The sequence below is a fragment of the Camelus bactrianus genome, chromosome 11, assembly GCF_048773025.1.
Source record: "Camelus bactrianus isolate YW-2024 breed Bactrian camel chromosome 11, ASM4877302v1, whole genome shotgun sequence".
NCBI classification, from domain to species: Eukaryota; Metazoa; Chordata; class Mammalia; order Artiodactyla; family Camelidae; genus Camelus; species Camelus bactrianus.
This window is the reverse complement of record NC_133549.1, coordinates 31,519,955-31,534,996: the sequence shown is the minus strand read 5'-3', so window position 1 is coordinate 31,534,996 and position 15,042 is coordinate 31,519,955. Positions and strand designations below refer to the sequence as shown.

The following is a 15,042-nucleotide window of genomic DNA, read 5'->3' as shown; positions in this document are numbered from 1 at the left end:
CTTGTGTGCCAAAAAAGCAAGGACAAGATTCCTTTTGACTACAAAGGACCAAGTGATGCCACTTCACGCCAATTAGGATGGCTAGAACTTTTAAAAAATGGAAAACAATAAGTATTGGTGAGGATGTGGAGAAATCAGAACCCTCATTTATTGCTGGTGGGAATGTAAAATGGTGCAGCTACTGTGGGAAAGAGTAGGGTGGATTCTAAAAAAGTGTGCCTAGAGTTACCGTATGACCCAGCAATTCCACACCTGGGCATCTACCCAAAAGGATGAAAATCAGGGACTCAAACAGGTATTTGTACACCAATGTTCACAGCAGTGTTATCCATATAGCCAAATGATATAAACAACCTGTGTCCATCAACAGATGAATGGATAAACAAATTGTGATATACAGCGGAATATTATTTAGCCATAAAAAGGAATGGAATTTTGATATATGCAACAACATGGATGAACCTTGGAAACATTAAGCATAGTGAAATAAATCCAATCACAGAGGGACACATGTTGTATGATCCCACTTACATGAAGCACCTAGAACAGGCAAATTTGTAGAGACAAAGCAGAATAGGGGTTACTCGGGCTTGGAAGAGGAAGGAAGAGAGAGTTATTATTTAATGGGTACAGAGTTTATGTTGGAGATGATGAAGTTTTGGGTATAGATCATGGTGATGGTTATATAACATTGTGAATGTAATTAATGCCACTGAATGGTATACTTAAAAATGGCTAAAATGAACAGTATTATGTGGTATGTATTTTGCAATTTTTGTTCCAAAAAAGACCGAGTGGCTTTGCATAACTATTCATCTCATGACATAGCTTATGTTCGCAGCAGGGCCAGAGCAGGAGGATGGTACGAGGTAGCAGTTGGGCTGGTGACTGGGATACTGGCAGCCCCGTCCTCTGTCACCTCTACTTCTCACCCTAACCTTGAGCTCTTTGTCCAGCAGCAGGGACTGGCCTTTCTGAGCTGTGCACTCTTGTCCATGGCCCGTCTTCCAGTCCAGCAGCTGGAGCTTCGCTTGCCCATGGTGCAGAGGTCTCTCCTCCCCAGCTGTCTTTAGGAGCAATGCTGTCCTCCCTGGTGTACAGTGACATCTGGTCTACCACCAAGTCATGGTAGAGCATTCACAGAGAAAGAGACGAGTAGGATTTGAAACTTGAATCCCAGTCTCTTACCTACCAGGTGAAAGACTCCTGCTATTTGTTCACTCTGAGTCAAGCTTCTGGCCCCAAAGTCCAGGTCTTGCCCCACCTCTCCCCTGGCTATTTCCCAATCCTCAGAACATTTTCCATCAGTTAATTCCTGGAACCCATCAATGCAGACTTTTAGCCTCTGCCTTTTTGTTTGTTTGTTTGTTTTCTAGAAGGTTTAGAATTGTGAAAGGTAGGGGAAGAAGCTGAGGTGAAGCAATCACTAGATTAAAGATAGTGCAGATAAAGATTAGAGGGCAATGCCCCGCACACCAAGGAGATTACCTTGTAAATCAGTAAGTCTCAGACGCAGGCGCCCTCTCTCTGTGCCCCGCCCTGCCTTTCCCACTAGCCAACCTCAGCCTAGCAGACATGAGATCATAAGGCATGCTCCCTGGTAACTTGCGGGGAGATTAGCATTGCTAAGGGTTTGCTCCCAACTGGGGAAGGCCAGCGTCCTGAGCCTCGGACCCACTGTGACAGCCCAGTTGTGGAGCAGATGGACCCAAAGTTGGCTCCAGAGGAGTCTCTCCGAATCTGTTGCAAAGCATTTATATTTCCACATGCAAGAAGCGCTATTTCCAGCTCCTTAAGAGAAGCTGCGGCAGTTGTGACCACGTGTTATTTTATCCCCATTGAGAATAGGAATTAACCATGGTGGACTAAGCAGGCAGTGGTTTGTGTGCCTTTCGAACTGTGTGGAGATGTTTGCTAAGATGTGTTTGCCACACTGGCCTGGCTGAGGCTCCCGCTGACTTTCGTACCTTTCCCAGCTGTCCCTGGAGCCCAGTGGGCTTCTCTGTGTCTGCCAGGCCTGGGCTAGTTTGCACAAGCCTTTTGCAAAGCTTTCCAAGAACAGAGGCCTATCTCTTCACCTAGTTCAATACGCTGCCTCTCATAGGGTTAGGCAGCTCTCCCATTTCCTTCTCCATTCTTTCACTACCATGTTTTGTATGCTGTGGTTCCCTCCGGTGTAAGACTGGCTCCATTCTAGCCTGGTTCCAGCATTACTAGCTGAGTTACTTTGCACAACTTAATCTCTGCAAACTTATTTTCTCACCTTTAAAATGGACATAATTATAGTACCTCAGTTATCAAGGAGTGTACAATAAATGAGACAAAATGCACATAAAACACAGTCTTTGGCGACTGTCAGCTCTTAATAAATGTGAATGGAGATCATAGTTGTCCTTTCCTCCTCCTCCTTTGGCATTGATGATCATCCCTTATGGACCTGCAAGTCCCAGGAGCAGGAGTTCTTATCATTTCCCTATCTCTGTGGGAAAACAGAATGGAATAATGGGATGAAAGAGGCAAGTATTGTGTCTATCCACCCTCCCCACCCCCTCTCCATCACCCAGGTTAGTTTCAGGATCCAAATATAGGGCACAAATAACTGGCTATTGGCCTGGCCTTTCCCGTACGAGCCCCCCATATATCCAGCCTGGGGTTCACATTTCACTAAAGCTTCTTTTCTGCGGGTGGATCTGGTGATTCACAAAATGAGTGGGCCTGCTTCGGACCCCTGGGACCCCCTGACGTGCAGCCCAGGCTGCACAGCTGGGCGGCAGCTGCTCCAGACTCCCTGAGAGCCCGCGGGATCTGAAGGGCCCCCTAGCCCGGGAAGGTTCTGCTTTCTTTTGTTTGGTTTCCCTCTGAGCTACATTCAGCTCCGGCTCCAGCTCTAACTCCTGGGAAGGGCACGTCTGCCACCTTCTGGCTATGTGCAGCGCAGCACCTGGCTGTCCCTCAGAATCTGGTTTAGAGCTAAGATTTGGGGCTCTGGCTTTGGCACAGGTCCTGGAGGGCTGGAAGAAGTCAGATAGAGAGGGACAGACCCTGCCCCCCAGACAAGCTCTGTGGAGGGAAAGTGAGGCAGGGCAAAGGACTAGGACCAAGGCGGAATTGATTGGCTGTGATGAGGGTGAGACTGAAGGAGGTGTAACATTTATCCTCAGGGTCCCCTCATGCCCTGTCTCTGGCATCTGCCTGGCACTCAAGCCCAGAGGTGTCGACATCAGATGCTCCTCGTTCAAGCACCCTGGTCCTAGGAACACCCTTGAGATCTGAACCTGCCCTTCCTCTGCCAACCCCTCCCCTACTATCAACCCCCCACCAAACAGAACCCCACCCCCTCATCCCATTTCCTGCAGAAACAGGGCAGGGGAATTTTGATGCATTTGAACAGACATAATCCAGACATCAAATGGCCGCTCCCTTTCTTTGCATGCCTGTCACCTCCCCAGCTTTTTATTTTATAATTTGTCGAAACTCCAGAAAAATGGAAAGAATGATACACTGAATATCGCTCATCCAGATAGATGCAACACATTTTGCCACGACTGCCTTCTGTCAGGATCGCTCATGTATATGTTTGTTTTGTTTGTTTGTTTCCTTGGTTGGTTGGTTTGAATCATTTACAACTAAATTGCAGACCTCCCCCTCCCTACTTCAGCATCTTCTTAGAATAAGGACATTTCCTACAAATAAGGACAATACCATTGTCATTCTCAAGAAATTCAACATCAATACAATAGTACTCTCTTAACATAAGTCTATATTCAAATTTCCCAATTGTTCCAATGATGTCCTTTAGGGCTTTCTTTTTTTTTAAATCTAGGATCCAATCAAGGATCTCACCCTGCATTCAGTTGTGTTTCTCTAGTTGCATTTAATACAGAAGAGTTTTCTCATCGGTTTTGTCTTTTATGACATTGACAACTTTGCACTCTAGGCTAGTTGTTCTGTAGAACGCCCACGGTTTGGATCTGTTGTGTTTCTCAGGATATGCACTTTTGTCCAGAACACCGCAGGCTGACGGTGTGTCCTTGGTACAGCATGTCAGGTTGCACTCTCTCTTTTTACTGTTTTACCCCAAAACTGTTGGGAAGGCTACAGTAAAACAGAAAATTAGAACTTCTGCTGAGGTAGAGGAAGGAAGTATACCAAAATGCCTAGACTAGGCACCAGGAAGAGACATCACACTGATGGCAGATTTCCGGCCGCAGAGACCCAAAGGGAACCTTGTCAGGGGCTAGAACTCTTGTTTTCTAAGTCAGAGGGCAGCAAACTTTATAAAGTGCCAGACAGGAAATATTTGGGACTGCACTGTCTCTGTCACCACTGCCCTGCCATTGCAACACAAAAGCAGAGTTAGACAATATAGGCGTGGCTATGTTCCAATAAAACTTTATTGGCAAAAGCACAACTGCTGGGTCCAGCCCAAGGGCCTTTGTTTGCTGACCCTTGATTTAAGTAAAAGAAAATATTCCAGTTATTAAATGAGTAAAACTTTCTGGGTACCAGGAGGGAAGGGAGTGGGAAGGGATAAATTGGGAGTTTGAGGTTTGCAGATACTAACTACTATATATAAAATAAATAATCAACAACTTTATACTGTATAGTGCAGGGAACTATATTCAAAATTTTGTAGTAACTTATGGTGAAAAAGAATATGAACACAACTATATGTATGTTCATGTAGGACTGAAGCATTGTGCTGTACACCAGAAATTGACACAACATTGTAAACTGAATATACTTCAATAAAAAATACATATAAATACAAAAAATAATAAAATTAAGGCTTAAGAGCAAACTACAGTCAAATGTAAAAATAAGGAGTAAAAATTCCTTTTTCTGGTAAGGATTGCATTCTAAAACAAACAAACAAAAAACAACAGCAACAACAACAAAAACTATTCCTATCATTATTTTTTCAGCAAAACTTTTCGAGGCATGCCATGTGCCAAGCACTATGCTCAGTATTGGGCAAAAGCATCAGTGATGAAATACGCAAGAGCCTCAACTTTCTGGAGAGCCGAGCTTGGTGCAAGAGATAGCATGCCTATTAACTCATCAAACTACACGCTATAATGGGGACCATGGAGGAAATGAATGGGTGCAGAGACAAAACAATGGGGGGTATCATACTGACAGGGGAGGCAGAGAAGACCCTCCTTGAGAAGATAACATTTAAGCTGAGACCTAGTGATGGTCACAGGGGAGAGCTTTCTAGGCAGAGGGAACAGCAAGTGCAAAGGTCCTAAGGTGAGAGGAGCTTGCCATTTTGAACCCAGATGTGGCTGGAGTTTAGTAAGGAGCCGCAGGACAGAAGGGTATGGGAGGGGGTTTACAGGTCATGGCAGGTGTTTGTATTTTATTCCAAGAAAAATAGAATCATTGGAGACTTTAAAGCATCTGTCCATCTCCAACCTTAAGGAACAATCACCTAGACTAGAATCCTGTCACAACTGCGAGATCTCTGAGCTTAATTTTCTCATCTGTAAACAAGCTAATAAAAGCTTCTTCATAGGGTTGTTATAAGAGTTAAAATGCAACAACGTACAGCCTGGCAGAGGAGCCGTGCTATACGTGCTGATCACTGTAACTGACCAGATGGTCAGTACCTGGGCGGCCAGGTTCCAGCAGGACAATAGGTTAGAACTCTAAGAACTGGGGAGAAAGGGAGATGTTTTGGACACTCAGTCAGCACAGGAAGAATGAAGATATCTTCAAATAGGTCCCACCGCCTCCCCCCCACTCTCCAGCCATCAGAATGAATCCAGTGCCCCTGTGCCCAGGATCTGAACCCCCCGCCCCAACCCCCATCCTGGGAAAGGCTCCACTGAACTCCTAGGAACTCAGGAAGGCGCCAGCCAGCTCAGAGGACTCAACCTTGCTCCGCTCTGTCATTCTGTTTTTCAGTTCTCCCTGATGTCTTTGCTCACAGACCCGGACCCAGGTGAGTGTGCGGACCACCCTGGGGCTGCCCCCCTCACGGGCTGGTTCTGGGATGGAGGAAAGGGGGCCTGCACATGTGAGTGTGGGCAGGACCTCAGGGTTCCAATGGTTCGGAAGTGTCACAGACCCCTTTGAGAATTTTCCCAGAGAAACACACCCCTGGGTGTTTGTGTGTCCATGCACACAGACAATGCTTCACACACTTTTGAGTTACCTGTGGGCACCCCTGTTGCTCAGTCTCAGGACCCCAAGGGAAAAGCTGCTGAAGCAGTTAAACCCCTTCATCTGACAGAGAAGAAAACTGAGGCCCAGAGAGGCGAAGCAACCTGCCCCAGGTCACACAGCCCGTTCGTGGCTGAGAAGAGATAAAAAGGTGAAGGCAAAGTGAGGCTGTCTTGAGCCACGGCTCCAGGCCGGCCAGCCCTGTGCCACCATACTCACTCCACCCACTTTGGGGAAGAGCCAGCTCCTTACTGCTGATGCAGGCAGCCCCCAGGCTGGTCCCCCCACTGCTGATGGCCCTCCACCAGCATCCCCACTGTTGTCCCCTCTGCCCGGTTTGTTTCCTTGGGTGCTCTTCTGTCGCAGACACACCCACCCAGCTCTCCCCTCCTCCCTGTCCTGTTTCCTCTGCCTGCTGCCGTCAGCCGTGCCCAGGCTGAGCAGAGCTGCTGCTTCCTGCCACATTATCCATCTCGGTCTCTGTCTCTGGGTCTGAGTCTCCCTTTGCTGCTCTGAGACCCAAGGGAGAAACTCCTACTCACTACTCCACTGGGGCAGAGGACAGCATCCCTCACTGGTAGTGACCTGTGCTGGTCACCTGCAGAGGACAAGAGCCAGGAAGACAACAAGTGGAGATTGCAGTCATGTCTAAACTTTGGATCAAGGGTCTCTTTGGAGCAAAAATGGTGAGCACTGGGCCATATTCAGCTTGACAGTCAATATTCTCTGGCAGTAAAGCCAGAGAATGGGCAGACAGACTTGTGCCAGCTCAAGGCAAGTGATGCCTGGACCTTGTCCACCCTGGGTGCTCAGGCAATGTTTGTGGAATTGGATAGAAATATACATGAACATGGTGTGGAGGGTTTAGAAAGGATCTGTGTCTTTCCCCAAAGTAGAGTGTTAAATTCAATAACGTATCATTCAGTTCCTTGGAAGAATCGTGTTTCAGGGGGCTTCAAACCAGCATTCACACTTGAAATCCAGGGAGGGTCCAAAGCCAAGAGATGGGAAGAGCTGTCCTATCCCCAGGCTGCAGCACAAACTGCTCAGGCATCACTGAAGGGGCTGCCTTGGTCTAGGTGCCCAAGAGACAGAGCTGCAGAACTGTGGGGTCGCACAGAGGAAGCAAGAGGAGCATTGAAGACTCAAGGGACCTCACTCTCTTCAAGTATTTGAAAAGCATCCTCCACCTTGTGTCCATGAGGTGCACTCTGTGGAAATTAAGAGGTGCACTTACCTCAAGACACTTTACCACTACCTGCCAGAAAGTTGTAAAAGACATCTACAATGACTCTGAGTTTATGACACCCTGGATTATGCAGTGAACAACATGAACAACTGTACTCAGTGGCCCTACTGAACAGAGATCACAGAAAAGGGAGTGGATACAGTCTATGTGTCAGTAAGGCTTTTAACTTTAAGTAAATGAACTGGAAACTACAGGATCAGATTTGATCTGCAAACAGGAAAATCTTCCTCACCATCAGAGTGGTCCAAAAATTTGAATGGGCTTTTGGGCTCTTGGAGGGTAGTGAGTTCTCCATCACTGGTGGTATTTAAGCACAGGCTAAAAAAACTACTTAGTAGGGAGTGGAGAGTGTGAGATTTAACATTCTGAGATTCTGGGCTTTATAAGAACTCTGCCAGTAGTTTCTGATAGTTTGGTGAGCAGACCCCCCTGGCTTCCGAATCCATCTGGAAGTGTTCTGTCAGCTTCTAGCTGTGGAGCAGGGTGAGATGTAGTGGATGGGGCCTTTCTGCAAAGATCAGATTAGGGTCTAAAAACACCCCTATTTGTGTCTGATTTAATTTCACCTGAGGGTTGCACTTTGATGGAATTTGTCAGATTCCCTGCAGGCTTTAGACAACAATGTAGCCAGGGAAACACTGTGCTCTTGTCCACAGGCAAACTGCTTCTTTAGTTGGTCTTGCTGGAGACAGGGCATGGTGAGGGCCTGGCTGGAGCAGGAGGGGCCCGGGCCACAGTCCCCAGTGGGTAGCAGAGGAGGTGACCATGAAACAGCACAGACTCTGCCCATCTCCCCAAAGCAGGTGACACGCCAGCCAACAGGCCTGCGGAAATGCCTCTTCAAAGCTGGCTTGACTCTGCCTTGCAACACAGGCTGAGCCCATCCATCAGCTGTCCTGCCGCCTGCCAGCGAGGGTCTCTGCTGGGCTTGCCCTGTCAGCCGGATTGGATGCGTTAAATGCAGGCCGACAAGGCTGAGATGTGGGGGAGGCCCTCGGAGAAACCGTCTGTGCCACAGTGATGGATGGTGCCAACAGGGACGGCATTCCAGGGATTTTCATTCTGTTCCACACATCTGGCAAGCTCTTTAACCAGAGCAGCTGCAAATTCCCCATCACAGGAACTCTTGAGTTTTTCCAAGAGATCCCGGGTGTGGACCACGTTGATCCTGGTCAAGGGAGCTGGAGCACATGCTAAAAATGATTTCCCAAAGCGTGTTTCTTCCTGGAAGCTAAAACCCATGGAGTTTCATGAAACACAAACCCACAAGAGGGCCCAGGGCTTGTAAAAAGGCAAAGCAGACTTGGAGTTAGGTAGACCTGGATTCTGATTCCATCTTCTGCCTTAGCTTTTCCTTTTCTGTAAAATAAGAATAATAATACCCATGCCATAGGGGTTTTTTTTTACAGTTAAATAAGATTGTGGGCAACCACACTTAATTAGTGTAGTGGCCCATACATAGAAAATACTCAGTATATAATAATTTATTATTAGAATTATTTGAATTACCTCTGGATACTCTTACCATTCTTGTTGATAAATCCTAAAAACAGGCTCTGATAATTAGACAAATCCGCAAGGGTTTCTCTTTGTACCTGATATGAAATGCTTCTGACAGCAGCTCCATTCCTCCCGCAAAGCTTTCTCCTTTTCTGTAGCCTAGAGAAACTCTCGAATAATCTGTATTTGAACCTGGAGTCCTTTCCTACAATCTACCAATGGAACCAAATTTCACATCAGGCTGCATGCACTGCCTCTTACCCAGGAAAGAGCTGGGACAAATTTCTACCCTCCTACAGAGCTCATCAGGCATTTTCTTCACCAAATACCTAAGACCCAAATCTCACGTGGTTTGTCCTGTCAGTTGCCCTGTTCACTCTGCTCCGAGCAGACACTGTCTGCTGGCAGAGCTATGAGCCCACTCTGCTGGCCATCAGAAGGAAGGGAGGCTTGGCCACAGAGAGAAAGCATCATCTGTCAAACACACAGATTAACTGCATATAGGGCTCTGGGCTGGGCACTGCTGGGTAGAAAGAGGGATAGACCTGGCCCTTCATTTTAAGAAACCAAATATCTAGTTGAAGGAAACAAATCCGGTAGACCAAGTTGAATACGAAATACAAGAAGGAGGTACCCTCTGAGATCTAGCCGTGAAACCTAAAATTCTGCAGCCACCTGGCCCACTGAGGAATTCTAATAACTGAAATTTGTATCCCACTGGCAACTAAATGTTAATCAAGCCGTATGTGTCCGTTTGTTATCACTACATGATACAGTTGAACCTTGAACAATGCAAGGATTAGGGAAGCTGATTCCCCCCGTGCAGTTGAAGATCCACCTAAAACTTTTGACTCCTCCTAAACTTAACTGATAATAGCCTACTGTTGACCAGAAGCCTTACTGACAACATAAACAATCAGTTCACACATATTTTATACGTTACATGTATTGTATACTGTATTCTTACAAGTAAGCTAGAGAAAAGAAAATGTTACTAGGAAAACCATAAGGAAGATAAAATACATTTACAGCACATGTATGAATGTATTTACTGAAAAAAAAAAATCTGTCTGTAAGTGGACCTGTGCATGTAGTTCAAACCATGTTGCTCAAGGGTCAACTTACACTACCCCAAACTTAGTGGTTTAAACCATTATCCACGTATTTAGATCTTAATTTTCTAAATGATTATTTTGGGGGGAAGAGGGGGAGGCAATTAGTTTATTTTTTTATTTTTATTATTTTTAGAGGGAAGTACTGAGAACTGAACCCAGGACCTTGTGCATGCTAAGCATGCGCTCTACCACTGAGCTATTCCCTCCACCCCAGGTCTTAATTCTTCATTCTTTGGGTTGGCAATTTAGACTGGGTTCAGCTGGGCAGTTCTTCCAGCCTGGACCAGGCTCAGTTGATCTTGGCTGGGCCTCCTAGTGTATCTGCGGTCAACTGGTAGATTAGCTAGGCTCTCTCCCATGTCTGAGGCCTTGGCTGGGGCTGCAGGGCCTGCTGCTGCCCCACATGTTCTATTATCCTCCTTAGAATAGCCCAAACTTGTTCACAGGGCAGTCACTGGGGTCCATGAAGGAGAGAAAGACAGAGGGAAAGAGCACAAGGCCTCTTGAGACCCAGACCTAGAGCTAGAACACAGTCCTTCCACCACAAGCTATAGTAGAGCAAATCCCAAGGCCAGCCCAGCCCCACGGGTGGGGCAATGGACTCCATCCTTTGGTAGGAGGAGCTGCAAAGGCATATTGCAAAAGGTGTGGCCACAGGGAGGGGTGAGGAATCAGGGCCCTTTTGTGCATCAGGTTGGCTCCTACCACAGTAGAGTGTCACTGTGAAACTTGAGGCTGCCAGGCCTAGACTTGGCCACACCTAGCTGCCCTTCCTCTTCACCGCCCTTTCATCTCTAGAATCAGGTCAAGAAAGCTGGCTTTCTTCCCCTACCCACCCTGGACTTGAGGCTCCTTTGATGGAAGCCACATCCCACTGTTTTTTGTATGTTTCTCCACTGTTCCCAATGCCTTCCTGCACCTGGCATAATACTTGGCCCATTGTGGGTGCACAATACATGTTTCTTACCTAGACAATGCGCTTAAGTGGCAATAGAATAGAAAAGACAAAATAAGCACTAAGTTTGGACGTAGAGAAGCCTCCCCGGGTGCAGCCCACCCCAAATGTAGAGGATCTCGGTGTCTTCCCTTGCACAGTCCTCCAGCTGGATGGCTTCTGGTGATCTGGGGCCTCCAAGCCTCTGCTGTTTCTGTCCACCTCCACCAAGGGCCCTGCCTGAGCCCTGGAGAGTAGCAGGGACTTACTGCCTTGCTTGGCAGGAGTATATAATTCAAAGCCTATGTGTTTTATCCCCTCCTTCTTTGAGCTGAGCAGAACTTGATAGGACTAGATTCAACTCAAAACCCTCTAACAAACATTTTGTCCATCCCCTGTCACCAGGAAAAGTTACACCATTCCATCTATAGGTAAGAACCTTCCCCCATTTTCAAATATTTGCAAAGGAGATCATTCATCATGGCCTTACTGGCCAAGATTAGCCAGTCTGACCCTCACCCTGTGGGAATGATGGGAGAAATTACAGGAGCAATCCGAAGGGGCTTATGTATAAACACTTGTTGGACAAACAAAAATAAATTCTCTGAGACAAACAGAAAGGAAGAAATGGGCCCATCGCCTCCTTACCAGACCCATTGTCTCTCCCCAGGGTCAGTTTGAAAGCTTTCATGTCAAACTCAGGAAAACATTCTTTCCCCCTCATTTTCTCACTCTCTTTCTCTGCTTTATCATGCTACAAGGAAAGGAACTTTATTTGCTCCAGGAAGACAATGGCCTTATCTTCAACCTAGATCCTCCTGCCTGGAAAGGTGGCCTCCTCTGGGAGCATTTTCATAGTTGGGGGAAAAGCAGCGCGGGAGAAATAATGAGGAAGCAAAGGGAGTCTTGACTTGACACTGTGATAAATGAGGTGAAAGTTTGGCAAGGAACCAGAGTTGGCGTATTCAAAAAGGAAATAAAAAGATAGCTCCATTTTAATGGGAAATATAAAACAGCCATTGTGCAAACGTCGATTTTTCAAAAGCCACAGAGATAAAGACTATAAGGGAATGACTGAGAGACGAGTAAGATAATGTGGTTGATAATCAGGCCGAGGTAAAGTGCCATCCTCTGAGTCATCAGCCGGCTCCGTGGGAGCGCCTTTTCAAGTCTGTCTCTGCAGTTGCTCGCTTCATTACCATATGCATCTCTGGACAGCTTCCTCACAGCTTCAGTCTGCCGACTTGCCATACTCCTGCCAGCTGGAGCCAGCAAACTCAACCCCACTTTCTTCAAATCCCAAACTTCTCTCCATGAGCCCCAGCGCTACCAGCATCTTCCAAGGCCCCAGGCAGCCCTGCACCTTAGTCCAGCCTGACACACACCTGCTCTTCCCAATGGACTGTCCTAGTGTGAGGTTTACAGCCATGGGCAACGCCATCCACTGCCCTCTCTTTCGGTGGGCAAGATCCGTGAACCTTCTCAAGGTTGTTCTTGGGTGATTCCTAATAGGCTGGATGTGCAATGAGAATGGTTGGACCCCTTTCCCAAGGGTAAGTGTGGCTTATCTGAGGCAGTGGAAGAGGCCTGCTGATGCACTGAGACAGTGCAATCTGGGGGTTGTATGGAGATAAACTACCTTAGTTCATATGCTGCCATTTTTTAGCTCTGTGACCTCGGACAAGTTCCTTAACCTCTCTTAGCCTCAGGATTCTCAACTTAAAGTAGAGGTAATAATACACCTTTAGATCTTTATGAGAATGAAATGGGATGGTTCGTGTGAAATGCTTAGTGCAGGGCCCAGCACACAGTAGAGACTCAGTAAGTATTACCTGTTATGATGACTCTAAAGATACAGCTGGGAGTAGTTTGATGCTGAAGCCGAAAGAAAAGTGACAGGTTTCTTTGAGTTTATTAAGCTAAGGTGACTGATAAAGTCCCTTTAAGAAATTTCATCTATAGAACCACCCAATAAGGTGCTCAAGTTCCACTGGGCAGACCTCAAATGGGACCTTGGAGACCTCCTAGGCCCCAGTCACCTTCCTGCTGTTTTCAGGTGAGAAAACCAGGGCACGGAGGCTGCAACTGGCTTATCCAAGGTCATGGTTAGTGGAAAGCCAGAACTTGACTCCTCCTCCCCATTTCCGATCAGGTGTACTCTTGACCATACCTTATGCCAGTGCTGCCCTGCTGGGTCATAACACCCCCAAAATGAAAACTCACATCCCTGGCCCATCAGTGTCAGCAGCTGGAAAGACACATCCATCCCCCTTCAAGCCTAGAAATCTCTGGGAAAAAAAGGGGGTTTTCAGTGAAATAAATGGTCATTTATTTAGGTCTAATGGCCAGGGTTTCTTCTGTCCGGTTCCCACTTCTGTAGATTGGACCCCTGACTACTACGAGTACAGCCAGGAGAATTACAACCAGGAGGAGAACAGCAGCAGCCCCCTGGCCTATCCTGAGACCCCCGACTGGTACTATGGCGAGGACGGTAGGTGCCAAAGCTGCTGGGGGGCTGCACTGGGAGGAGAGCAGCACACCTGAAGGGGAGTCTATCTGTGACCAGATGCAAGGGCTCTCTCTCTCTCTCCTCCTCCTCTCTGACCAGCATCATAAAATGGGTATTGAAAAAATTATTTAGACTGGCTTTTTTTTTTTCCAGTTAGAATCGTATGCCATGAAAACAGGGGACATTCTTAGAGACCATCTCTCCAACCCTCAAATGACAGATGGAGCAAGTAGGGCCAAGAGAGGAGGTGACCTGGCCAAGGTCACGCAGCAAGTTAGTGCATCATCATCCAGGTCTCCTGATACTGTAAGTTAGAGTTATGTTCAAAGTCATTCCCAGGGCTTTCGTTACAGGGAGGTCCTAATTATGCAGAGGAGTCAGTTAGTGTTAGGCATCAGATCGCAGCATTCACAGATTTGGCATTGGCACATCCCTTCCACCTGTGCTGTGTTTTTCTTTTCTTTCTCCTTTCATTCTTTAGAAGCTTTGCACCTTTGTTAGGGTGTGTGTGTGTGTGTGTGTGTACTCTCACACGTGTGCTTCTGCTACATTTGCTTTTGTTTTTGTGGCTTCTTAACCCAAACAGTGGGACAGAAAGGAAAATGAGAAGCTGGGCCTAAGCAAAGCCGTGCGACTAAACCAGGAGAAGGGATGGAAAGCACTTAGCAGCCGGAATAAAAGCCGTGTAACTGTGAAGTGGCCTGGAAGGCAGGGCCAAGATACGGGGCATCAGGGGAACATCAGAAGGGACCATCAAAACAAGAGCCAGGCCCAGGGATCCTAGTTCCTGAACCAAAGAACAATGTGTGTGAACAGAAGGATAAAGAATTCCCCAAGGGAAGATCCATTCAGACAACCATGAAAAGCCAAAGGCACAGATGAAATATGACAAAATCTAACTGAACAAGTAGTTGAAGAAAGATGAAGGCCACTGGGTCATTTCCTCCTCGCCGTCAATTCTTCTGTCACCCTCTTGCCTTTGGTCTTCTTTCCTGATGTTCAGAAAGCTTGTGTTTCATTAGGGGTGGGTTTTCGTTCCCCACTCCTGACCTTCACCCCTGGGCACTGGGAGTAGGGGAGGTCTTCAGGCTTGTGAAATGCCTTCAGCATCAGAGACAGACCCCGTGGCACTCCCAGCGAGACTGGGAGGAGAGAGACACTGACGGTGGGAAAGGGGAGTTACTCCATGAGAAAGGCCCCATCCAAAGCCAGGCCGAGGGAGACAGTCACGGCCCCTTCTCGCCTGTCCTCTCACTAACCTGAATCCCTCTCTCTGGTCGTGTGGTGGCAGTTTCCCTTGCTCTTTAAGGGCTATGTGTGTTTCCCCCTTTTCCCAGTCACTGACTATGCAGTTTCTCTCTCTCTTGGGGCAGGAGACGGAAATTCAGGGAGCACATGGGGGCTTCTTGTCTGCCGTTCACTGCAAACATTGACTTCTGCCCATGTGTTTTAGATCCATGCCAGTCCAACCCCTGTGAACATGGTGGGGACTGCCTCATCAGCGGGGACACCTTTCAGTGCAGCTGTCCGGCCCCTTTCTCTGGAAACAGGTGTCAGAATGGTGAGT

General features: G+C 47.3%; 1 protein-coding gene across 2 annotated transcripts in view; it reads left to right on the top strand.

Annotated features, from left to right (window-relative positions):
• The window catches only part of HABP2 (hyaluronan binding protein 2), a 34,345-nt gene that overhangs the window by 6,450 nt on the left and 12,853 nt on the right, over positions 1-15,042 (top strand). For both annotated transcript variants that reach the window (XM_045506633.2, XM_010969827.3), the window contains exons 2-4: positions 5,911-5,947; positions 13,347-13,457; positions 14,929-15,036. In XM_045506633.2, the coding sequence (XP_045362589.1) occupies positions 5,911-5,947; positions 13,347-13,457; positions 14,929-15,036 (256 nt within the window). The remainder of the gene's footprint in view (positions 1-5,910; positions 5,948-13,346; positions 13,458-14,928; positions 15,037-15,042) is intronic.